The 24,838-nt window shown below is 44.6% G+C and overlaps 1 protein-coding gene across 1 annotated transcript; it reads right to left on the bottom strand.

Moving 5' to 3' along the window:
* Positions 1–541: 541 nt before the first annotated feature.
* LOC126561490 (uncharacterized) lies at positions 542–20,323 on the bottom strand. The gene is made up of 9 exons (XM_050217667.1): positions 19,503–20,323; positions 6,974–7,140; positions 6,757–6,908; positions 3,056–3,330; positions 2,783–2,975; positions 2,471–2,702; positions 1,227–2,372; positions 1,004–1,146; positions 542–927 (listed from the first exon to the last, which is right to left on the bottom strand). Exons 1-9 carry the CDS (start codon positions 20,081–20,083, stop codon positions 544–546), a joined length of 3,273 nt encoding a protein of 1,090 aa, XP_050073624.1. The 5' UTR covers positions 20,084–20,323; the 3' UTR covers positions 542–543.
* Positions 20,324–24,838: the final 4,515 nt, after the last annotated feature.

Below are 24,838 nucleotides of genomic sequence, written 5' to 3'. Positions count from 1 at the left end.
CAATGATCACTTCCCAATCGTGTATGTCTGTGTGTGTGTGTGTGTGTAAATATATATTTATAAATATATACATTCATTAGAAGAAAGGTTTGCGTTTTAAGCACCACCATAGGCGAACAGTGGATTCGTTGACTTTCAAAACCACCAGAGCTTTAGTTCCCTGCTTTATAGTCTATCAAATATCGTTCAATCACATTCAACCGATAGACACAACATTCATTACAGCTCGATAACATGCTTTGCTCTACATTTTTGTGTTTCGTTAATTTGAAAAATCATCTAACACGTGGTTGCGCCACTTTTCTTTTAGTGAACTTTTGTAGCTAAAGAAAAGCAAAATCATAGATAGAGATTTGAAGTTCAAATCTAAAAAAATGAGCCTAATGCCTACACACTTGACAAAAAACCCAACCAAAAAGGATCAATCATGTTGTGTAAATGAGCATTGAGCATAAAAGTAATCGAACATGGAAGAAAAGACAATCGATCGAACCAACAGAAGGAACAAAAACGCGTGACAGAATGTTTCCCGATCGACAGATATTAACTTCCCGCATCCTTGTCGGTTCGCCCGTTGCCCCTTTGGTTCGGTGCCCGCTGAACAACGTTGGATGTTATGACGGAAGGCATCATTGACGTCGTTGTAGTGGTTGTGGTCGTGAGCGTACTGACTCTCCGACGTCCTCCCATCGGACCGTCGGTTAATGAATTGCACAGCATTAAATTCGCGTCGGCACTACTACCGTACAGATGTGAGGCGGTTGTTGTACTGGTTGTTAGTCGGTCAACACCACCACCGCTGCTAGCATCGCTGTTATGTACAGCTGCCACCGGTCCTATTGCATCACCTGTCCCGTTGGACTGCATTTGCAGTTGGTATTCTTCCTGAATTGACTGTAACATTTCCCGCTGTTCCTGATGTTCTTCCTACGAGGAAAAGGATACAATTTGATATCGTAAGACACGTGGTCGTTATTGTTACGTTAGAAAGCGAGCTACGCACCACTATCCTATCCAAACGGTCCTGCGATTCGTGTAGATTTGAGTAGTTGCTTACTCGATCGCGTATAATGGTCGTTGTGGTTTCCATCGTTAGTAAAGACTGATCGAGTGCTTCGAATGAGTTGGGCAGCAAAGCAGTAAGATCTGTTGGTTGAACAAGAATACAAATTAAATATATTTATCAGAGTTTTCCAGGTAGGATTTCCTTTCTAGCTAATGCTTACCTGTTCCCGGATTGATAAGATCGCTAAAACAGCTCGCCAACTCGCTGTTGCTTAGGTTCATTCTGGTTCGCTTACTGTCCCCCGTACTAACATCGCCATCGCCATAATTATCCAGCGAATTAAGACTGCTGATGCTACTGTTACTGAACGTTCGCTTCAGCACGGTCGCTGTTCGATGGCCAAACGAACCTCCGGAATGAACCGTCGCCGGTGGAGAAGAGATTCCACTGCCACAACCACCGAACGGACTTCTGCTGCTTCGCTGGCTGTAATGTGACGAGGCAGGCGATAACAGCGACACCGGCACAGTTCCTCCGCTGCCCGAACTCGGCGAAAATGGTTGCGTGAAGTAATGTTCCGCGCTCGGTAGCGGTGGTACACGCTGCTCCACGTTCGCACCAACAGCCGTTTCCTCCGACAGCAACTGCGTGGAAGGGTCCGTTTTTTGCAACACCGTTGGCCTTTGCGTGACCACCGAAGATACGCTTACCGTGGGCGACAGGGAAGGTGGTGGAGGGGACGCGATAGCTTCCAACGACGATCCAACCCTATCCACCGACGAAGTAGAAGGACTTCCGATACCAGTGCTGGTACTACTACTTCCATTACTGTTCTGCTGATCACCGTTCAGCGGTGACCAGTCACCCGACATCGAAGAGCAGCGTGTTTCGCGCATCGTTTTCGCAGCGATCGACACCACATTCATGCTCTTAACAATCGCCGACTTGACGGAATTTTTCTCCGGCGCCACAATCGCCAAAGGAGCACCTTCGCCAAAACCAGACTTAATGCTGCTGGCCGGTGAGGCCGGCATCGTGTTGAGCAGCTTATCCTCACTGTCCGGCTGCAGGTTGGTGATCAGATTTAGGACGGCTTCTTCGATTTGTTTCGGATTTTCCACCACCGGTTCGCCGCTCTCATCCGGCAGCTCGACCTTGTCCACGATGACGGAAAATTTGCGCTTCATTTCGCGCACCAACCGCTGACCTTCCTCCTCCGAAACGAGCGTGTTGATGCAGACGAACGACTGCACCACTTTGGTATCGTTATCCACCTCCAGATAACCACGCGTTTTCAGATAGATAAAGTCACCGGTGCGCGACATCAACCGGTAGCACGATTCACCATTTTGATTATAGTCATACACTGCCGGGCGGGAGAAAAAGAAAAGAAAGAAAAATCACCCAAGGGCGCGAATTAAAACGAAAACATCCCACTGGAGGTCGGTTTAGTGGATGACATACTTTGCCGTAACGCTACTATCACCCATCGGACGTCATCCCGATGCATAAAGGTGAACGGGGACAGGCCGGACACTTCGTCGGTCAGATAGCCGGCCACTATCGATATGCGCTGATCGCATTGCACTATTCGCCCGTCGATGAGGTGGCGTGTTTTGTACTCATATTTGCAAGCCTCAATCAAACGATCACAGATAGATGGCACCTTCATCACTCGTGCTAAACCAATTAGAACCTTTCGATGGAATATTCAGAGCGGAAATATTAGTACCAAAAACAGATTCTCACTATCGACCGCACCATCCAAATACGTACGATATCATTCCCGTTGATGCTATGTAGCGGTATAGCATCGTCCCGGCCACGGGCACGCCGTATCATTTGCATACCGGAAGTACCGCCGGTTTTTTCGGTACCCCGGGGTGCTGAGTCCGCCCGTCGAAAGCTTCCGTCGATCGTAACAAGCTCGTACGTGGTTGCCTCGGATCGTGGTCCAGCACGAGCCATCCTAAAATATACCAAGAAACAGTTAATATAAGAGGAATTATTTTAATTTCTGGATGTCAGCTGTCACGAAGCTCTGCTTACCTGATGGAGAACCGACGATGATCCTGGCGCAACTTTTTATCAATCTCTTCCTCCTCATCGTGCGTCCGGAGGAACTCACCACTATCTGTACCATTGGTGCTTGTCCCTTCCCCTGGACTGAGTAGGGCTGGTGGACCGGAACAGCTGGTTCCGCTTGTTCCGGGCGATCCACCTTCAAACATGTTAACCAGGTTCGACGGTATCAGCTGCTGCTTGAGCAGCGCGTGGTCATCCGGGTGGGTTAAGTTGAATAGGTTCTGTCCGTACAAATCAGTCTAAGGCGGTGAGAAAGGGGAAGAAGAAAAGCAAGAAATTGTCAGGGTCAAAGAAGAGTTGTCACATTTGTCGACGTCGGAATGTAAGCTACTTCCGGAGTAGATAATGCACGATCGTGTACGAATATTGATAATGCTCTTGATGTGAAAAATGCAAATCATTCAAAATACCTTGATACGAGCGTTTCTTCAAGCAGAACCAAACGTTAAACTTAGCGTGTGTCGAGGGTCTCTCTCCCAGTGCAACCATAGCATTATTTTTGTTTCGTTTTGCTTATCTTTACAGAAAAGCACCACCAGCGCGCAGAGGAGCTGCTCGCTCGCACGCTAATCAAAAACCATTTGACAGTGAAGCATCGCAGTTTTGGCTTTGCAATTTCGGCCCATTAATCCATCCCGCTGTTGATAAGTATTTGCAGCAATCAAGCAAAAAAGTTTACTTTGCCGTACCGTAGTGTGGAGTTTTCTGAATTGCGGCTACATGTTTCACATGAGTTATGGTACATCTCCGGGCATCTACAGCACGCGCAACAATGCTACAACCAAAGCTGAAACAATTTTAATGCGTGTGTTGCAAAAAAGCTAAACCCAAAATAAGTATAAATCACAAAAAACCGGAGAACTGAATTCGCAACAAGTAGTGACTGTGATCCATGTCACGCTACATCCAGGTCATTGCTTATTAATAATTGTAAAGTGAGTTGTAATTTCTCCCCGGCCCTGGGTAGTGTGCGTTGAGTTGTTAATCTTTTGCCAGTAATCCAGCAAAAACAAGGTTTTTTTGGCATTATAAAAACCTTAAGATACGGTTGTTGCGGACCAAAGCAACATATAACCTGACCTGCGAGGATAAGCGTACCGTAACGAAAGTTTTATTCGCTGACATGTTACATGTTCATAATCGAATAGGGAGCGCGCCCGCGCATATATGTGTCTTACGGACTAAGTGTTTGCAAACATCATAAACTAACACATAGACACGCGAACAGTCGAAACTGGAGGAGAAATTTACAATCTTTCGGGAGCATTTTTTTTTTTCATTATCAATCCAGACAACAAGTAGGATGGAAAGGAACAAGCGCACAACAGTCTGCCAAGACAAGCACGAGCCGTGCGCGGTTTTCCCGACGGGGTTGAATCTTGCACTGACCTTGAGTGGGTGGTCCGGCTTGGTCAGTGACGAAGAAATCGTGCACGCACATACACACATACCAACGCCATCCGCCGTACCAGCGGTAAACAAACAAGTGAAGACATCCTTCTGTTAGGCACGTAGTCACGAATGTTTAAGTTTTCTTCGCCCAGTAGCGTCCCCCCTCGGTATTGCATTCCGGCGAAGATGCAATGTGCATCCGTGGTATGCGTTTCCGATGGTACACAGCAAACAACGCGGCTATACTCCTAGGGAGAACCGACTTTGATCGACTAAGCTATTTGTGGCCTATGTCCTTTAGGCGTGTGGCGTTCTATTCGACCGCGAACGGGAATGGAAACCATTCCAGTTGGCATGGGTCGGACACTTTTTGTTTACCGAAAGACTTTGCTCAGTTAATAGCAGTCTTATATACTTTAATAAAGGAAGGAACAACCAGTGAACCAGTCGTGAAAGCATTGTGACCAGCAACCAAAGTCCTTGGCATTTGTCGCGATAGTCAGCATATGTTCGCTGCAAAAACTTTAGTATCAGATGAAGTTTGATAGAACAAAAACACGCATTAAACTTTTTTTTTTTACTTTGAGAAGGACGGCCTGGCCGTATTGCTAGGCATTGAACATTTGATTTTATTTAATATTTTCAAAAATTCACCACTCTAGTGTAGTGGAACTGAGTGTCGACTGTAAAGCTGTAGGTACATAAATCAATAAATCTGTTTTGCGGGCTGCAGTAGCCAGCCTAACCATAAAGTAACACCTCGCACAACAGCGCAGACTAGCATTCGAAAGTGTTGCTTGAGTAAAATGCACTACCACCCTATCACATGACAGTCACGTGTACCTCTCCTCCATACAGGTAATGGATTTCGCATTTTATTTTAAAGCTTCATTTCTCTCGTCGAAACGACAATCTGGATGTTCGTCAAATCAAAATCGCATTAAATCAATTTTTGATTCCCATTCCACAATCATCATCCCGTACACCCGTGGACAGTGCGCGCGCGACATTTCATCAACGTGCGCGGCGATATCTCGGTGAATGTTTGCGATCGTAGAAAAAAAAAAGGTATGTTGGGGGGTCGTAAAATTAGCTTCGATATATTTCGAGGGCAATAAATGGTGATACGCAAGTTATTTAACTAACCGAAACGCTGGGGGCACCGAGAGTATGGTTGCCTGACGGCACTCAATAAACTAGATTTGACACAATTAGCTAAATCAGCTCTTTGTAATGGATACATGATGCACGAAACCCTCTGGGCAGGAGGGGGGGGGGGGGGGGAGGTTTCCGACCCACACCCGTCACATAAAGGCGAATTTAAAATGTAGATAATAATCATTTCGCACCTGTCGTAGTTTTTTGCTTCTTTTTCCTCCACGTTGGTTCGTTTTTGTTTTTGGCAATCTAGATACGTGACGGATTTTAAGAAGGGGTTTAAGTTCCAAATTTCTGTGATGATTAACTTTCAAGGTTGCCCCGGATTCGAACACGCGAGATACTTAAATGCGTTTTACGATACGGGACGGGATGATAGTGTCAACATGTGTCGATCAAATCTGCTACCGCGCGAGTGTGTAGTAGTAAATAATTATTTCGTTTCGTTATAAACACTCAAGGCATGCTGATAAGAATATAAGAAGTTTAAAAATGACTAAACATATACGAATAGTGTCAAAAAGGAGGGCCGAATTGGCAAAATTATATATTAATTCAATGGCAATTAGTTGTTTCTAAATCAGATGTAAGGCCATTATTAATATGTTATGAAAAAGGGGAAGGAAATTGCTAAAAAAAAATTTGATTGGCGATAAAAGTTTGTTGATGGAAGCTAATACGAATTAATAGAAATAATACAATTGTAAATATAATTAAACTAAAGATAGTAAACGATTTGTGAAATGAGTGCTTGGAGCAATCACTCCAATATCTTTATCCTCTATTTACTGTTCTATATCCGTTCATCGGATTTTGGTGACCGGTTTCGCTCCCTCTCAATACGATATTTAATTATCAACACACTGAATTTTTGAGAAAAAATTATTCCCAAAACCCGACCCGACGAGATATCGCGTGTGCGCTACCAACTGTACAAATATGGCTTTCAAATATGGCTGTGCAGTGCGCATCTTAGCTAAGCGGCATTATACTTAAGAAAACGAGAACGACCCTCACACAAAGCTCTCCCGCATATGCCTGCATCTATACACCGTATCCGTGTGAAGCGTTTGATGTGACAGCAGTAAGCGAAACCCGATTCCAGCACAACTCACCTGACAGTGGCCCAAAAATTGTTCCACGGACGGGGAGACTAGCACGATCTGTCCACGGCATGTGACCGTGAGCAGGAAACCGTTCAGCATACGAAACAGTGAGTCCTGGGCTTCTGGTTTGACCGTTTCATCTGGTTTGGATTTGCCGAACACTAGAGGGAAGGAAGCGGGATGCATTAATACGGAAGATTGGGGTGCGTAATAGTCGTAGCCTTACCATAGTCTACCCGCAATCCGTGGGCTGAAAAGCGTAGAACGGCCGTTTTGTCCACTCGCCGGGGAGATTCCGCAACATGTGGTACCATGGCCGACAGTTCCTGTATCGATCCATTAAGCTTGTCTCGCCGGTTCTTCTCTGCCCGGTTACGCGCTTCGCGTCCATTTCTATAAAGCCAAAAAGGAGAAAGGGAAAACGTAAAGGATATAATCATTAAATTAGTTATCTCACCACTACCAAACTACACACAATTTGCAAGGCAAAAAAAAACGCATAAACTTCTTTACGTTTTGTGTTTTTTGAACGTGATTTCCTCTATCATGGGATTGTGGACAATAATTTTTTTTTTTTTCAAAGTCAACCTATTAGATAGGCATTAAGCCACTCACTGCACGCGCCATGATTGATGGTTAGCCGTATTAAACACTCGGAGTAGCAACAATGCTCAAGCACTGCCTAGCAGCTCAGGGGAAGCTTCCAACTCACATACACACGGAGACAGAGAGAGGAAAAAAATTCAACAACACACAACCCTTACTGGAATGAGGGCTAGTAGTTGCTTGTCAGCCAGCTAAATGATCACCTAATTTGCTACCACGTTCAGCAGACGAGGATCTAATTTGTTGATGATTAGTGTAGGTGAAATCGTACTCAACACGGGTTTAAATCGTCAACCGAATGGCTCAGTTATCCGCGAAGAAGCCACCACCCGAATGGCATGGAAAACGGTGTATGTTCACAACGCAACTGTCAATTGAATTGAGCGATTGAACGATTTCGAACGGCAGAAGCAGAGGCTAGAAGCTTGTAGAAGCGGTTCCGCGGCGCAAGTATGGGCTTCTTTCCGAATGGAATGATTTTAATTACCCAGAATGCACCTGAAAACAAACTGATAGCATAGGTCTTCATCATCTTAAATTTTATTTGAATAATGAGTGCCAAACAAAAATTCGGAGCATTTTTTTTTTGTCGAGATGTACTGAAGAAAGGATCAATTCTGATTGCTTAGCTTTTTGGTGGAAAAAAGTCTTCAGGTTTCTTTCAATTATGCCGCACGCGTATCTCAAGTAACTGCGGAGCCCTTCCTCAGAAACCCATCACAATCGCGCATCATAAGCAAAACGTTAAAGAACGAACCATTTACGGCACACTATTATTGAGATCGTGAGTGAGAAGCTCTGGAGAGAAATTCCTTCCCATTTCTACCGCGTTTCCTTGTGATACCTACGGTGAGAAGATACTAAAAATACACACCCCAATAATCGGCGATCCTAGAAAATGTATGTACTCTATATTTGTTTTACTTTTTTTTTTTTTATTCTCAGTTCCAATAATAAATTGGTACTTCAAAAACGCTTTGCCCCCATTTTAATAAGCTTCCTCAACCGTATCAGGAAATCTATAGGGTACCACGACGACGGTAATTAATGGCACAACACAATCGTCGATTTGTTCCAGGCAAAACGCACACTTGCACCATACCGGATTGTGTGAGCCCATACATTTACGGTTGAAAATTGCGCAATCCTACACTATAGCATCAACATTTGGCAATTCGGTAGAAAACAAAAAACTTGTGCAAAAACATTACCGAAACCAAGAGAAATCGATATTGAACGAAGAACACAGTTCCCTGATCTGTGCGTGTGTCGACGACCATCTACAAAAAAAAATTAAAAAAAGAGCGCTTGTTGTTGTTTATTTTTTTGAGTCATTTAAACTGTGTGTACGTTTCATTAAAATTTGAAGCTGAATTTCTGCAAACCCTGATGGTGATCTTATGCGAAATGCAGAGCAAGAATCACAAATGAGATTCGCTAGCTGCTTTTTATTGCGTCGTGTCTTGTTTCACCGTGCACCGTGCTTCAAAGTTTCCACATAAACGACTTTACAATCAAAAAACAACAAGCTCTTGGCTAGGAGAGAGAGAGAGAGAAAGAGAGCGAGTGGGATTACTGGAACAAGTTGCCCTGTCGAGGACTCCGAGGGTGCTATCGTGGCAAGCGGAAAAGCGTTGAATCATCCATAATTAATTTATTTCCATTAATTACTTTAATTCTATGAAAAAGGAATGTTGAAGAAAACTTAGGAATCGTTATTTTCGGGAAAAATAGACATCGCCGGAGACATACGGAGTTTTGTGTTGGGAATACATTTGCTTCTTCGCATTGCAACATTATTTCTATGAGTTGAGCTTTTGGCGAACATTTTATTAGTCTAATTAATTTATTTAATCATTAAACTCTGACATTACTTTTCTACCGATACTCAAACAGCTTAATTCAACCATCCGAAATTCGTGTTGAAATTGAGCGTGGTGCCGAAAATGAAAGCATCATAACTGAGGAGTTGCTCGTTCGTAGAAGCATAAGAAATGGCATGGCGTTACGCACGGAAGGGAAATTAATTAATCAGCCGTGCGCAATAATATGATAAGTCTCATTCAGTGTGTGTAGAAAAGCACACATGGTATACATTTTAAGCTCCGCTAATGAACTCAGAATGGATATTATCCTCCGGTGCCTGCGGTTGACGACGAGCGAAGAAGAGAGCTTTAAGAACTTCTCTTACAGATGGAGTGTTCTCTATCTCGTATTGTTCGCTGATGATCGGTACTGTTGAGGTTAGGTAGAGGATTGTTGTGATGAGAATTGATGAAGTTAATAGCTATAGCACAAAGAGTAACCAATTTTGAAGCTATTATTCATCCTTGAAAGGGTTAACATAGGCAAGCAAAAAAGAAATACAGATATTCCTAAGGAGAAGTATCAGAAACCTCAATGAAACCTCCTCTGTATTATAAACTTCATGAGTTCCTTGCGAGCCAAACTAACAGATTAAACAGATTAAAACGTATAACAGAAAATAAAAGCAAAAAAACCCGCAACACGTGAATAGCGCCTCCCGTCTAGACACACAACTTCGGATGAATTTGTGATGAAGTTTGAAATATCAGACCACTTTGTACAACATATACCCAGCGTGTATAACCGAGACCGAGGCGCAAAGAGATAACACCTCGAGTGGGGCAACGAAAACTTGCCAAGACTCGCGAGTTCTCACGAGTTACCCCGGTTGTGGGGACGAAACTATTGCAAGCCGTCATCGTACTCATCCCACACTGCTGGGACGCTTCCCCATTTGTCCTTACCGAAAGCCGGGGAGGTTCCAGGAGGGCAAGGATGTGTCCGGAGAGATGGGGGGAGGGGGGGGGGGGGAGTTTGTTTGTTTTGCGGTTGGCTCCGTTGCACACCGGCATCGAGTGATGGAGGTGCAATTGGTGCATGAACGGCTAGTGCAATCGGTTGCCCTCCACTAATGCGCTCTCTACCCAACTTTGTTTGGATAGGCAACATTGTTGCATCGGCTGGGTTCGCTCGTCCCTTGCCTTCCTTCCGTGCACCACTAGCGCGCTCATACATCAACTGGCGTTATGGCACGCGGCCTGGCACGAGCGTAATACGACAACTTGCAGTAACAAAACTTCGGTCGCAAGAATTGAGGAATTGAGCTGGATGCATTCTAAGGCATGTTTTTGCTTTGCTTTTTTTCCCCCATTCTATCAAATGCAGTTGGAAGCGGATAAATGTTTGTATCCATGGGAAAGAAACTCATGCCGCCGCGGGGTCGTATTACCACCACCGACGGGGTGAGATGAAATAACAGCTCACACTGTCTAGGAAAATAACACTCACGCGCTTGGCAGATCTCATTTCTCGAAAGCTAAACAAAGCGATTGCAGAAAAGGAGGACAAGGTCAACCCGTCGTCGTCTAGCGCCAACTACTGTCCTGGGTTCTTAACAGTTTTTTTTTTCTTCAGCCAGATTTGGGAAAGCTAACAGGGGAGAACGAGAACCCTGTCAACTAAAACCGAAAAAAAGGCATTCCTTCAGATATCCCGCTGCTACTGCTACTTCCGTTCAGCTTGCTGCTTACCACGATAATGCACAAGCACACGAAAAGAAAACCTCAACGATCGTGATCGTCTAATTTTAACCCGACCCAACTTCGGGATCCCCATCAACAACACAGAGAGGATCCTGTAAAAACTGCATCTGCAAACTATAATTATACACAAGTTTTCGCGTTCGTTCCGACGCCACGTTCTACATTTCATCACGAACGGTGTGTTAAACCTTGAAAGTTTTGGCCAGTGCGGCGATCGCGAAGTGCAAAGTGAGCAGCAACACAAGTGGGGGTTAGTTTTTGGAACCCGCGTAATATGTAGGAAGTATGGAAGGTTTCCAAACCCAGCTCGAACTGGTGGCGTTTTGTTTATATGTTTTGGTTTTCCTCGAAGGGAAGATGTTCATTTTAATGTGCATATAATCCAGTATAACTGGGCTGGGATAAATTGTAACACATTGTACTCAGCAACGAGCAAGAGATATTAGTTATTGGGGTCTGCGATGATCTAAGATGGACGTTTCGAAGCTTATATTCTGCTTTGTTTTCATACGGGCTGACAGTCAAAATTAGTAGGCGTTTGGCGCAATTTCGCAGTTGTCGAGCAGAACACTAGAAATTAGATTGAGCCTTCTATGACAAACGCTTTAGGATGAGTTAATCTATTTTGGTTCAAATGCTTTTGACTGCTAGACTATTTGACAGAAGCTGGCTAAAAGTTTCCGATTTTCAGGCTGCGTTTTTCATCAAACAAATTGAGTTCTTTAAATGTAACATAATCATTGAAATCATTGCAAAAACAAATTATAAACTGAACTTTTGTGAGCTGAACTTCAGAAAACTTTCAATTTTCAAGCACATAGCACAAAGTTCGTCATAACAAATTGATAAGACATTTAAAATATCTTCCACTCGTGTATAAATTAAATTAAAATGTTTATAAAACAATTAATGATTTTATGCTTAAGGAAAGTAACCAAAGGAAAGTCGCCAAAGCGCTACACATTTACTGTTGGTCCAAAATCTCAACGCGTGCAGCCGCTACATCATTAGGATCTTCGTGTTCGCGAACAAAATTCGATGATTAATTAAATGTCTCATTCAAAACTTCCCACACCGCAACACGCAGCGTTACACGGGGAGAGTTGTCGCAAAAATCATGCCCTTGGTGGGTATGCTTAAAAAGGTGATTTTTGATCCTTCCGTTATGCTCCCAGACCACCAACCTCTCCCCTCTTCCAGCCAGCTAATCGGAACAAAAAACTTTTCCCTTTTTTCTTTAACTGAAATGGAAGATGAGTAGCAAAGGCCACACCAGCCAGTAGTCGGTCTTGGGTGGTAAAAGTCTGAGTAGAATTTCGGTGAGTACTTTTACCGTCCAACCGTTTCCGTCCCTGTTGGGACCCATCGTTTTATCCATCACGGGGGGGGGCCGTTGTTCGGCCCGGAGTTGAGCGAGACGTTGAGCGAAAGAAAATCTTGAGGACGTCAAAGGATTTCCAAGAACCTTCTTAATACGCGCAGAGGACAAGCCGACAATGTCGATCCTTCAAGCACCGGTCCTTTTGCCGTTGCCTATCATCGACATTGTCGTTTTGTGTATGTGTGTGTGCGTGCGTATGAGCGCGATATCTCCAAAAATCCTTTTAGCAGTAGCGATGCGTGGTAGCTCTCGCCCTTACAGGCATTTCCAGCTAATTCATCCTAAAGCAACAGTGAGTCAGTTGCGAAGAAGAAATTGCGTAAAAGGAAAAATCTTCTACAGATTGTATCGCGGCTTCAAACGACAGTGGAAACCTCTGCCAGTGGACAGAGTGAAAGAAGGTGGTGCTCGTGAAATCGTGCTTAATTTCAAATAGGATAGATAAACCGGTGATGGTGATCGAGAGAGGGCACTAAACAAAAAAAAAAAAAAGGAAAAGAAGCAAACAAGTGTTGTTATGTAAACGTGCAGATTCACAGTACATAGCACGAACGGCGTGTAGCAAAAATGCAAACCCCACCCTCCCCAACACAAAGCTCATCATCCACGCTAATCCTCGCAAACATATGCCCTACAACACTACATATCTAACTCCTTCCAAGCATTTTCCTTTCAAAATCGGAATTATTTTGACTATTTTCTCTCTCTCGCATCGTAACAACTCATCAAAGCTCTACGTCAGCCAGAAAGATGTTCGACACACAGAGACACAGCAAAAAAAAGGAGGAAATTCAACTGAAATCCGTCAAGAGCCTTGCTGCTTTGCTACGCTTTTCCGGAATTTCGTTCCGAAACTGACAAGACCCATCATGGCAGACTCAAGGTTTCGGGTTAAGGGTAGCAGCGCGTGAGTAAACGGGAAAGGTATCCGTACGTTTTCACTTTCTCTCCCTGCCAGGGGGAAAACTGTACCTAACCCACCCGAAAGAATCTGTTCGAAGCGAAACAGTTCAATAAAGCATAAAGGGCACCGGGAAGAAAGGCGTCTCTCTATCTCTCTCTCTCTCTCTCGTGCTCTGGTGGTTTGTGGTACTACCACAGCAAGGCAAAAGGCGAGAGTGCGTACACAGCACCGGTTTGCGCCCCGAAAAAGAGAGCCGGGAACCCTGTAACGCAATATATTGCCGTTTCAAGTGCACGATTTTGAATGGCATTCTAAGAATTCGCTAATACAAGGTCGAAAACCTGTATCAAGATATTCCCGGGACCGGGGTTTCGGAAAATGAGCCACCCGTACCACCGGTGCCAGTGAAATAGAAGAAAGCACACCGCGCCCCGGGCGGGATCGGGCAGCTAGGGCGGCTGGAGAGCTAGGCATCTTTATTGCCCGGGACCTATGGCTATGTAAACCGTTGGTAGCCGGTAGTAACTACTGATGATAGGTAGCTTTTTTTTTTTGGGGAGCATATCGGATATACTATCGTTGCCTGTTTGTTGTAACTATTCCATTGAAGTTTTGCCACTTGAACGTCCTTTATGAGGGACACAATCGTGATCGAAGAAATCGAAGATATTATGCACAAGAACAAGAGTTGTGCAGCAGCAAGGATAGTCATTCATGCACAAGCTCGTTGTACATAAAGAATGAAGGATATGCCGCAGTCAATGAGTGGAAGTTAACTTTCTGAACCCGCTATCGGATACATCCAAAACGCAGAACCTGATCGATAGATAAATTGCTAATGGTCCTCCTACATTTCGATGCCAATTCAGAATGCGAGTGACTCTCCGCGCTATCGGTAAAACACGCTACGAGAGGCTGCGCTAATGATCCTAAGAAATCTGTAAGCATTTTCCAAGAAGTGACAGGTGAATGACCACCACTGATTTACGGGCCAGCAAGCGCTTGGTTCAGCGGAAAATAATGCAGGTCTTTTCAATTTCGCTCAAGCTCTGCGCGACGTAATGGAATCGGGAAGGAATTGTGAAGCAAACAAAGCACGGAAAAACTTCATTCAGCAGTAGAAAAATGGGCGATTTGGGGGCCATCTTCAGCGAAAGTGAAGAACGTACAAATGTTACCAGCGAGAGCAGCACGATGAAGAAACGCATGTCAGGGATTATACCTTACCAATAATCTCTTTAGATAGAGCTTTACGTGTACAGGCGGAAAGCACCCTGGAAAGCAAGTTCGACCATATTTAAGGGATTGAGATGGCGTGCTCTTGCGGCACGTAGCTTCGAGCAGCGGGGGGAACTGATCCGAAGGAAATGATTGCTCAATATCCGAAACGGAAAGATAATTAAGTAATTGGGTAATTATCCTTTCGGTTGGCTAACGGTGAGAAGATTTGTCATGTTTAAGGGTATTATGATATTGGCAATTGGACCACATACAGTGGAAATATTGATATAATTAAGAATATTAATAATTGACGGTAAAATAGCAAGTTTAAATGCAAATGGCGCTTCAATTTTGATACTTAGATCCAGCTATAAAAATTGGAACTGCGAGATTTGGGAAGCGACAGCGAATTCCATCAGGATCTTTATCTTGTTGTGACGACTGACTATCCAACTACGTGGTGTCGATAAATCTAGCAAATCATTCGTTGACTGGTGTGACTCAAGTAGATCGTTGAGTCAATAAGAAGCTAAAGCTAAAAATATTATCATTCTTGGCGTTACGAACTGCTAGATAAGGCCGACCATCGAATAGTTTCCACTAGATTTGTTGATACCTCTTAGTTGGATACTAAATCTTCGTCCTACATCATCCTAACTTGATGACTAATTTGGCATGGTAAAAATCTAAAAGATTCTTGTATAAATCAGCAGTACAACATACCGTTTCACATCGCTGTAAAACAAACCCCGACCACACAAAACGATGTGTGATTGTGATGCCTGTTTTGTTGCAACAATGTTGCTGCCACGTATCAAACTACCAACCGCGCGCGTCCACTTGTTGACGGCGAGTTGATAATTAATCAACTATAATAACAGAAACTTGCCCGGCCAACCGCGCCAACGGCTGCCGGACTACGCGCATGCAATACGAATCAGTTTCCCGCCACTTTGCTCGTTACAGCTTGTCGTTGTAGAGGGTAACGTGATGATGTTTACCGTCCAGGCGAGACAGAGACGGGGTCATAACGATTAAAAAAGATCACGCTCATCGGTGACGCGAACATTTGCTGATTGTGCCTGGCTTCCTTTAGAACCAATAATCATCACCAACCCGCGCTGCTGTTGATGCACTTGGATGACTACTTTGCTACCTCGCTCATACATTGGCGATCAATTAGCGTGCGATAGAGGGCGGTTGAAGGGAAAAAGCTTTTCTTGACGCAATTGCACACAATATCTCTACTGCAACACACAACTACCAGATAAGCCGATCAGATGACCGTCCGATCATCTCCAATCGGTTATGGGAAACTGGCCACACAATTGATGATGTCCAAGAGCAACGAATAAATGGTGTGCAAAAACCTTAGCACTCAAGTGGCGCAAGATTGTAACAGTGTCTAGCTCAAGTGCATTCAAGTACAAGAAGCCGCAAACCGTCAAACGGGGCACCGTTTGTTTGTGTTTTAAGTGCGACAAGATAAAGCATTAGCGACGTACTTTACCATTAAGCGGGAATCAAATCCGGAAGACTCGGCGAGAGTTAAGCAACAAATGCAGCAGAGAATCTTGCCTGGGGTCACGTGTTCTGTGTGGAACAAGTGCAAGAGGAAACGCAACGCAATCGCGCTTCAAATCGCGGCTAGGTCAGCAAAGCTCCTGCCACCATTCCAGAGAGTGCACACACCTGCTACTGCGCAATTTCCCAACCTACTGTCGGCTGAGGTACGGTACCGGTCAGTACGTGAAGTGGCCAATCGAACAATGGTAACACTAATTACTGCTTATTACATTTACATCGGAGCAATGGAACGGGAAACCTGGAAAAAGCTGATAATGGTTTACAGTGCTGTGTACGACTGCTATTGCTGCTGAAGGTTTGCAGTTGTTTGCAACTCCGCTTTGCCACCCAGGTAGGATCCGATGACGCATGTAAATGCCTTGCTGACGCTCTACATCTGGAGAGCAGCGCGAACGAAACTGATGATGCTGATTATTCAAATCCTTCAATTTACTACATTGCTTCCAGATAGTAAAATAGAATGGACGACTACGTGCATTTTTCCACACTGTCAACACCTTCTGTCACCCAAGTTTTACTCCCTCTATTCCTTACTTCCAGCTCTTCCGTTGCAGTTATTCTTCACAGGCCGTAAATTACACACACACACACCTACCACATATGCCCACAAACCCAAACTAATTCCGATCGGCGAAACATTGTAAATATGCAAATAATTACTGGACAAACAGCAAATGCTAAGGCGCAAAAACCTAAACAACTGCAAGCACTTTTCCGCCACACAACCACATGATCTCCGCCATTCCTGGCCTGGTGTCTGTGTGTTCCCTCCCCAACCCTTAACAGGCTAAGTAATATATATGTGTGTTTACCAATAATTGTAGCAGCTCGAGTGAATCTAACAATCCTTTCGATGGACACTGTTTGTGGGGAGGGGTGGATGGATCGAGGAGACCCACAACGAGACAAATGAAGACGAACATATAAACACACCTTCGCAACTGTGCCTTATGTGTGATGGGGTGGTAAGCGAAAGGACACTGAAACGTTTAGTTTATGTTCGAATGAAGTGGCCACCACCTTCATCGTTCCTGCTGCTGCTGCTGACGGTGGGGTATCGTGTGGCTTCTCTTCGGTAGCTCGATAGCTGATGGGCTAAAATTCAATTCCGCCACGGGAAAATACGGTAACAAGCTTACAATGTAGCAAAAGTAGGACATGTCTTTACAAAAAGGGGCAGTTTTGATGTCTTAAAATTTGTTCTTTTTTAGCTCTAGCTCTGCTCACAGCCAGACAGTTTTCTTGCAATAACTTGAGTGTAAATAACAAAGACTTTTTCTTCCACTCCTCTATTACCAACGATAACCGGAAGAAACATCCATCGCGTGAAGATTAAGGCGAGTTGCAGGGAAAGTAAATCCTAACACTTTATAGCCACCCCCCCCCCCCCCCCCCCCGCCCGTTCTCACACCGGAACGTATGGTTGCGTGTGTGCGACGCAGGGCGGTTTCATTGACGCACACTAATAACACTTGACTTATCCACCCTTCCGCCGCCAATGTTGACGGTTGGACCGTCGATTTCCCGGACCCAAATGCGGTTACACCCAAGCGTGTAGGTACGCGCGCCCTTTCCCTTGCCCTTTCCTTACTACTGCACCCTTACCTCACACTCTCTTGCTGCTTACGTGTTGTGCAAGTGCAACAGTAATAAAATTTGGCTGCAGTAGTATAGGTAAGGTACTTACTTGTTGCAACAAAGTTGCAATGACGATTCGCTCAAGTGGAACGTATCATCATTTTGCAATCGATACAAATCTCACCCCCCCCCCCCCCCCCTCACACCTTCCACTAGAAAAAGGGGGTTTGTTGTTGCAGCACCAGCATACACCCTGTTTGAACGGTTCTACCGAGTGGAGGTTCCCAGTGGCCTGAGTTTTGATTTGCGTTCTCTCCTTTGGCGGCTCATCGAACATTGAGAATTATTTTCCATATAGCGATGTGATGAAAACTTGACAACGGTGGGAGGGTTGGGAGAAATGGGAAGTTTCCATTATTTACAGTGCAACCTGATGATTTCACATGCAGCTCTATTAGTGGCGATAAGTTTCGCGCTAATAGGTCAGCGGCGAACAGGCAGGATGACTTCACATGATCGTCTTTAAAGATTTTTTTTTTCAAAGGTGTAAAGAATTTGTGCAAGAGTTTCATTCATTCTTTGAACTGCTTTTGGCAGTCCAGTTGGCACACAGAGAGTCCTGAACGTAGAGATTATATAGCAAGATTGTTCCCTTTTTTGTCAAGAATTACAAGAGACATATATTTATTGCCAACGAGAAAAAACTCAAGTTTATCGCTTCATGTGCGATTGAATAGCTCTACTAACTTTAACTCACTGATATGGCGCAAAGAAAACCCCTGTGCATATATCCTGTAGATGACGCAATTTCAATAACTTCGCTTCCCATGAAAACAGACGTCCCCAACTACACGCTTGACTTCAATGTGCCGCACATATATATACCGGGAAACCTTTTCAAACGTGTAACTTAACTCCGCGTCCATCGTCCAACAAGTTATGATTTTTGGAACTTTCGTCAGGGCCAGCGAAGAAACTCCATTGGGCAAGAAAAAAGAAAACCAAAAACGGAAAGCTATTACCTTCAACGAAACGGTAGTGAACCCTGGGGTCGACAGCAACCCGGCTAGAGTTCCCAACAACCATCTCGGGGTGGAGGGGAAAAATAAGACGAAAAAGTCCTACCGTAAGGAGATGGTGCTACCAAAGTGGCTAACTGCCTCCATCCTTCCAGCGTCCGTGAGCGATGGCGCATTGCACGAGATTTACTTTTTGACATTTTGGCCGAAATGTTTTCTACCTTCTGAGAATTGATTTTCTAAAATGTGTATTTGCATTGCGAGGCTGGCCAACCGACCGAGAGAATGTCCGGGGAAAGCTTATTTGATGTTCCCGATGCTGCTGCTGCCGCAGCAAAAGTGCAAAGAAATAGACGCGTAATCGTATGGAACTTACGCGGCCGTCGAAGGGAAAGGTTTTAGCGCAGAAAGCGAGTCCACGAGGCAAAGATGGTGGGACGAGAATGTCTGTTTGGTGCTTAGAGTTTTAGCTGGTAACTGTCTTTTCGTGGAACCTTGAAACGGAGTAATAAGATTTGTGTGCAGAACATTAAAATAGCACAACTTGCTGGCTCTGTGTTCGATGTTTGGCGCTGTTCCCTTTTTTTTTAATGAAACATGACGTCTCCACACAGATCAGTGGGCTGGGAGAGATAAAGTGGATAATAGGTATTGGGCAGCGAAATTGCGAAATTATTTGCTTTTCCTTGGGAGGATGTCTAGACACTTGGACGGGTAAGACAAATCAGTCTGAGATATTTTGTTTTTTATGCGACAACGTAACACACACGCACACATGTTCAAAACTATTCTTATCAAAACCTGAGCATGCTAGAAAACGGCGATAAGATTAACCTTCCTGTGCATACCCGCTCCCAGGCCGAAAATTCTATCGCCCAGTGAAAGATTACCTGTTAAAGTTAAACATATTGTACATATGTTCCGGTGGCATCGGATAACATCTCGGAGTGGACGAATGTTGCTGCTGCTGCTGATGCGAATGATGATGATGGCCGGAGTATTGATGATGATACGATGCCTGTTGCTGATGATACCACGGTACCGGTGGCGTTCCGTAGCATCCACCGTAAACACCATGCTCGGGAGGCATTCGCAGCATACCCTGGTGGGAATAGTTGGTCCCACCGTAATAATTCGCCAGGTACGGTGTGTGTCTTTCATCCGGACCCGGCGAACCGTACGAATCGGAACCGAGTGGAGGTGGGGCATAGAATGCTTTTTCACCGCCAAGCGATCCACCCGACTCACCAAAGCCGCCCACCAACATGGCCGACCCAGTGGAATGAGGGTGATCGTGGTGGCGACGTCCAGCTAGAGGTCCATCCATTCCACTACCACTACCGTACGTTGGTATATGTCCGGGTCCCGGGCTACCCGAACGCCCCCCCGTGTAGTACCGGCTGTGGTAGGTTGATCGTGCGTAGGATCGACTCATACCGTCCGTCGGTGCGTACTCGGTGGAAATGTTCATCTCCGGAAATAATTCAAGCTGGCGGCGGGATGTGTTTTGCACTGACACCGGTCGATGATTAGCTGCTAGTACCGTGGTTACCGTGGCGGGCTCGGTTACGGTAGCTGTGCATGACGTCGGTTCCGCACATTGCTGACCGGACGAATCCAGCTTGGTAAATCGGTTCTCGGAGCCCGCTGTCACAGCAAACGGATTGCTGCTCAGCTTCGCACCAAACCTTTAACCCCGAGCACTGGTGCAGTGGGAAGCATCGTGTCTTTAAGACTTTTTCCGCTATTTCTTTATCACAACTTTCACAACGGGCTGCTGTTTTTCACACTTGCACACAATCGTATCTTTATCAAGGGCACACTTTAAACTTGAAGCCACAAATAATAGCGCATCTAACAAAATACACCTCCTTATACAGTTAGTTATTGTCTCACAAGCTGTAGTTTACGTGGCGGAAATTGTAACTTCGATGCAGTTTGCTACCAAAAAATCACTGAAGATGAGGAAACAAAAGCGATAATGATCACTCCATTCTCACTGCAATGTAAAATGAATAACGCTACGTTGAAAAGCTTCCCGAAGTTCATTTTTGTACGCCTCGTTCTGCAACTTCATGTATTGTTTTTGGTTGTTCAGGCTCTCAACCTAATGCGTGAAGCCGATAAGACCACTGGAGAGCCGCAGAACAGGAATACAATCACCTACCAATGTAGAAATTATGGCAACATCTTCAAACATTCTCGCATCAATTACAGATACCGGTCAGTTCGGGTGGCCCGGTGGAAGGATTTGATAAGACATTGCAGTATTTTGATTTCATGCCGCAAGCAGCAACAGTTGGGGAAAATGAGAACGCTTTTACTCGTGTGCCTCTGCTCCTATCGTCAACTGTACTAACTAGACGAATGTGTATACCAATCAAATCCAAGTTTTAAAAAAAAACCCAAAGCTAGTAAATCGTCATTGACACAATGTTGGGCTCATCGTGGCCCATGCTCGGTCGAATATCAATGGGCCATATCGCAGAATGGTGTCCTGTGGTGTGTACCACGATTCGGGTGCCTAATATGTGCGTATTTTGGTTATTAATAGTGTGGAAGGTTTCTTATCATTCCATCGTACGATGTGACAGATAAATAGTGAAAGAGTTACCCTCGGCTTAAGACAGGTTACAAACTGTTAGCTACATTTTCTACCTCTCGCAACTGGGCTGGGAATGTGCTACTGCAGAGGACAAACTCTTTTAATCACGAAAATTTTCTCCTCTGCTCCAAACCCACCATCTACTCCCTCCTCCACCATTCGACAAATCAAACATCTTTTTGAGGACTTTTCCTACTAGAAAAGGACCATTCTTGGCATGATAAGGAAACCCGTAACTGGTACCAGTTAAAAGCCCCACCGCTTCACAGGAGATCAATTAATATAATTAAAAAATTTACTCCCCCCCAAAAGCTGAAACCGGCCATGATTCCGTGAAAACACGGCCACCAAAACTTCTGGAACCTGATGCTGCCGCTGATTCTCGGGGTTCAATTACTTTTCATTCACCCGTGAATGTCAATCATTTCTCGCAAAAACGGCCCCGGCCCGAAAGTGTTTGTCGAGTGTTTTTTTTTTTTTTTTCGGGCAAAATTAATTCGTTCGGGAGTAAAACTAGAAAAGCTTGCCCCCGTTAACAAGAAGTACGGTACGGAATGTGCAGAACAGCTTGGGCGCAACCATTTTTCCTTAGAACGAATAGGCGTGTAAGATGTACGGAGGTGTTTGGCAAGGAGTTTGTGTTTGGGATGTTTTGTAATAAATATTACAATTCATTTGAGGCTGAACCTGGGGGTTCAAGGTCGCTCTTGCTTGGTGCGCTCGCCCCTCTTCCCTACCGACCGAACCGAACAATTTCTATCCAAAGTTTTGCTTGACAGCTTTTGCTATCATGTTTCATGTACAATTATCTCCTTCCTCGAAGCTGCGGTCTTCAGCAGCAAATACGACGCACGTGCTTAATAATTTGTTTTCCACACTAATAAACTTTCCTAACATACTGCAACACACCAACTTCTTCCAACTAGAGCGATGTGCTCGAAAAACATGGGCGGTTGCGACCCCGTCATCCCCAAATCACCTAACATTCACTTTTTTCTTTGGTTCGTGGCCAGCCGTATGCCGGGACAAATGGTGTTGGCAGCACCTTCGGGTGTGTGTGGGGGTGTGTATGTTGGTTTGGTTTTGGTTCGGTGGCGCTTTGGAAACAATAATACACAGAAATGCCATTTTAAGTTGCTGCACTTGTGTCACTGTTCGCTTCAGTTCCTTTCCAAGCGTGTGTGTGTGAGAGAGGCGTTGGAAAATTCGTCATAAGTTTTCTGACAGCATCCATTAACGGTTGCAAACACACGTCCACACACACTCACACACACACGCACTCAATAATATTTCGCAAAACGAGTTATCACTTGCAACATATCTTTAACTTTCCTTTCGGGCCCTACGTTTTTCACGGCGTTTTTGTTGCGTTTTCTGTTCGATTCACTGTTTCGCTGCGATTGGATTCGTTGGATTCGTATTTTGCCGTTACTTTTAACATGTTTGCTATTTTTGTGCCACATTTCTGCTATTCCAGTTTATGTTTCGTTTATGTATTTGGCCTTGCTGTTTGTTGTCTTGTATGAAATAAAGTCAACCTGTTTTTGATGCCACGCTGCAACATTTGCTATTTGTACTTTTTTTTTCTTACTTCTACGTGTGTGTGTGTTTCAATGCCACAGGCGTTTGGATTAGGTTTTAGCGATGCCACAAAAATGCTAGCGAACGAAAAGGAACATTGAAACATGCATAAATCTAAAGCGCGATAACGTTTGTTATGGAAGGTTTGCGGCACGAACAACATTTCGGAGATCTCTGAGGTGAGGTGAGCTTTTTTTGTGCCTGTATTGATCTTCCTTTGAGAATCATTTAATAGTTTAAAAAAAATGCTCATAAAATGGCAAACATCCCGACACACACCCACCACACGCAAAAAAATACATAAATACAAGATTTTTAAATAAACACACAATCGCAACGCAAACGGCCTTTTCGCCAGCGAAACGGAACGAGTCTTCATTAATAAAGGGAAAGCTTTAAAGCTCGTGATTTTTTACTGCACCGCAATTTTCTTATATTGCCGCTGGATATGTTTGCGACCACTACACGATTTTTACTTTTTTCCGTTGCGCTTCACCTGCCGCTCTATTGCTTAACTATAATAAATAAGGAAAGGATCCACTGAAATTTGCTGGCAAATAGTGTGCCTGCCTGCCCGCCTGCCCGCCCGCTTGTTAATCTCTTCTGCAATCTTCGCTGCACACACGTACATGCACGGTGACGCGTTGGCCGAGAGTGGTTTATCCTATCCTTCCTCTTCAACATTGGCATTTTCTCACGACCACAGTAGATGCGATAAACTTGGCAAATCACACTTACACAACGGCACCGCTTTTGGCACATACAAACGCCACCGAACCGAAACCAATAATGCCGGTTGCTGATTTGGAAATCTGCTCCGGGGTTTTGTGTCGGTTTTTTTCCCTCTTCTGCTGCTGCACAGGCTTCACCGTTTGGTCAAAAATAAAACTGTTTTCGATAGCACTCTGATACAGCACAGGCACGGGGCAGAAGATTTCTCCAGGAGACTGAAGGTGTTCAAACAGGATAAAATGCAACCTGTGGAATATTCTTCACCACATGCCGGAAACACAGCTATCACAAATCAGTTCACGGTACGAAGCAGAGAGCAAGTAATCGGGCACCACACCCCAAACTTTCTTATAAAAACAACAGGCACACAGAGAGCCCAACATCAACCGCTTGAAACACATTAAACTTCGCGACACGGATATCTCTATCCGGAAAACCTTTTGCGGATTCTTCCTACAAGTCCTCCAAGGGTCCAACAACGTTCGTCGACAGCTCAGAACACTTAACCAAAAAAAAAGCCATTCAACCTCACAAAGCGACCGGGAGCGAATCAAAAAGCACATATTCTCAAATATTATAAACAACAAGCGAAAAATCACGCATGCAAAATAGCAGATAGCAAGAGTTTTCCAACCCAAAACGGTCACCAAATACACTTTCGCTTTTTACCAAATTTCCCCACGAACGCGGTACGCGCGGTACGGCAAGGGTGAGAGTGGGGTGGACAAATTTTTGGGGACAAATTCTTCCACACCCCTCCCCCCTCCCCTTCCCCACATAAACACGCACATCTACGTACAATCGTCACGCACACCCACTCGCTGAGAGCTCCTAAAGAGAAGAACTTCAACTTCAACTACGATGCTCAGCGTGTCCCCGCGATTCGCGTCACGCATACCCCGAACGGACAGACACTGACCCGGACACAGCACAACAACAAAAACGAGAGGAGAGATTGTCAAGGGCGGAAAGCGTCCACAGAAATAAAAAAAGGACATTTCTCTCCTCCAGAATATTCGATACGGTGCGCTCCTTGCAGTGTGATAAAGCGCAATGACGCAACAGGTGGGTGAGTGCGAATCGCGACTTTCGCGTTTTGTCGTCTTCTGTCGACATCACTAGCCACACCAATCCGGCACACTTACACACACCGGGTGGTTCGGCAACACTTTTCGATGATGGTAACAAAATTAATCGAGCAAGGTTTTTCTCTACTAATTTACTCATTTACTAAAAAAAAAACTAGTCGTTTTATACACACTTGAACATTTGCAACACACAGAGACAATCAGGTTCACACACAATCAC

The sequence above is a fragment of the Anopheles maculipalpis genome, chromosome 3RL, assembly GCF_943734695.1.
Source record: "Anopheles maculipalpis chromosome 3RL, idAnoMacuDA_375_x, whole genome shotgun sequence".
Lineage (NCBI taxonomy): Eukaryota > Metazoa > Arthropoda > Insecta > Diptera > Culicidae > Anopheles > Anopheles maculipalpis.
Note: the sequence above shows the minus strand (reverse complement) of the source record. Positions and strands in the feature narration are given on the sequence as shown.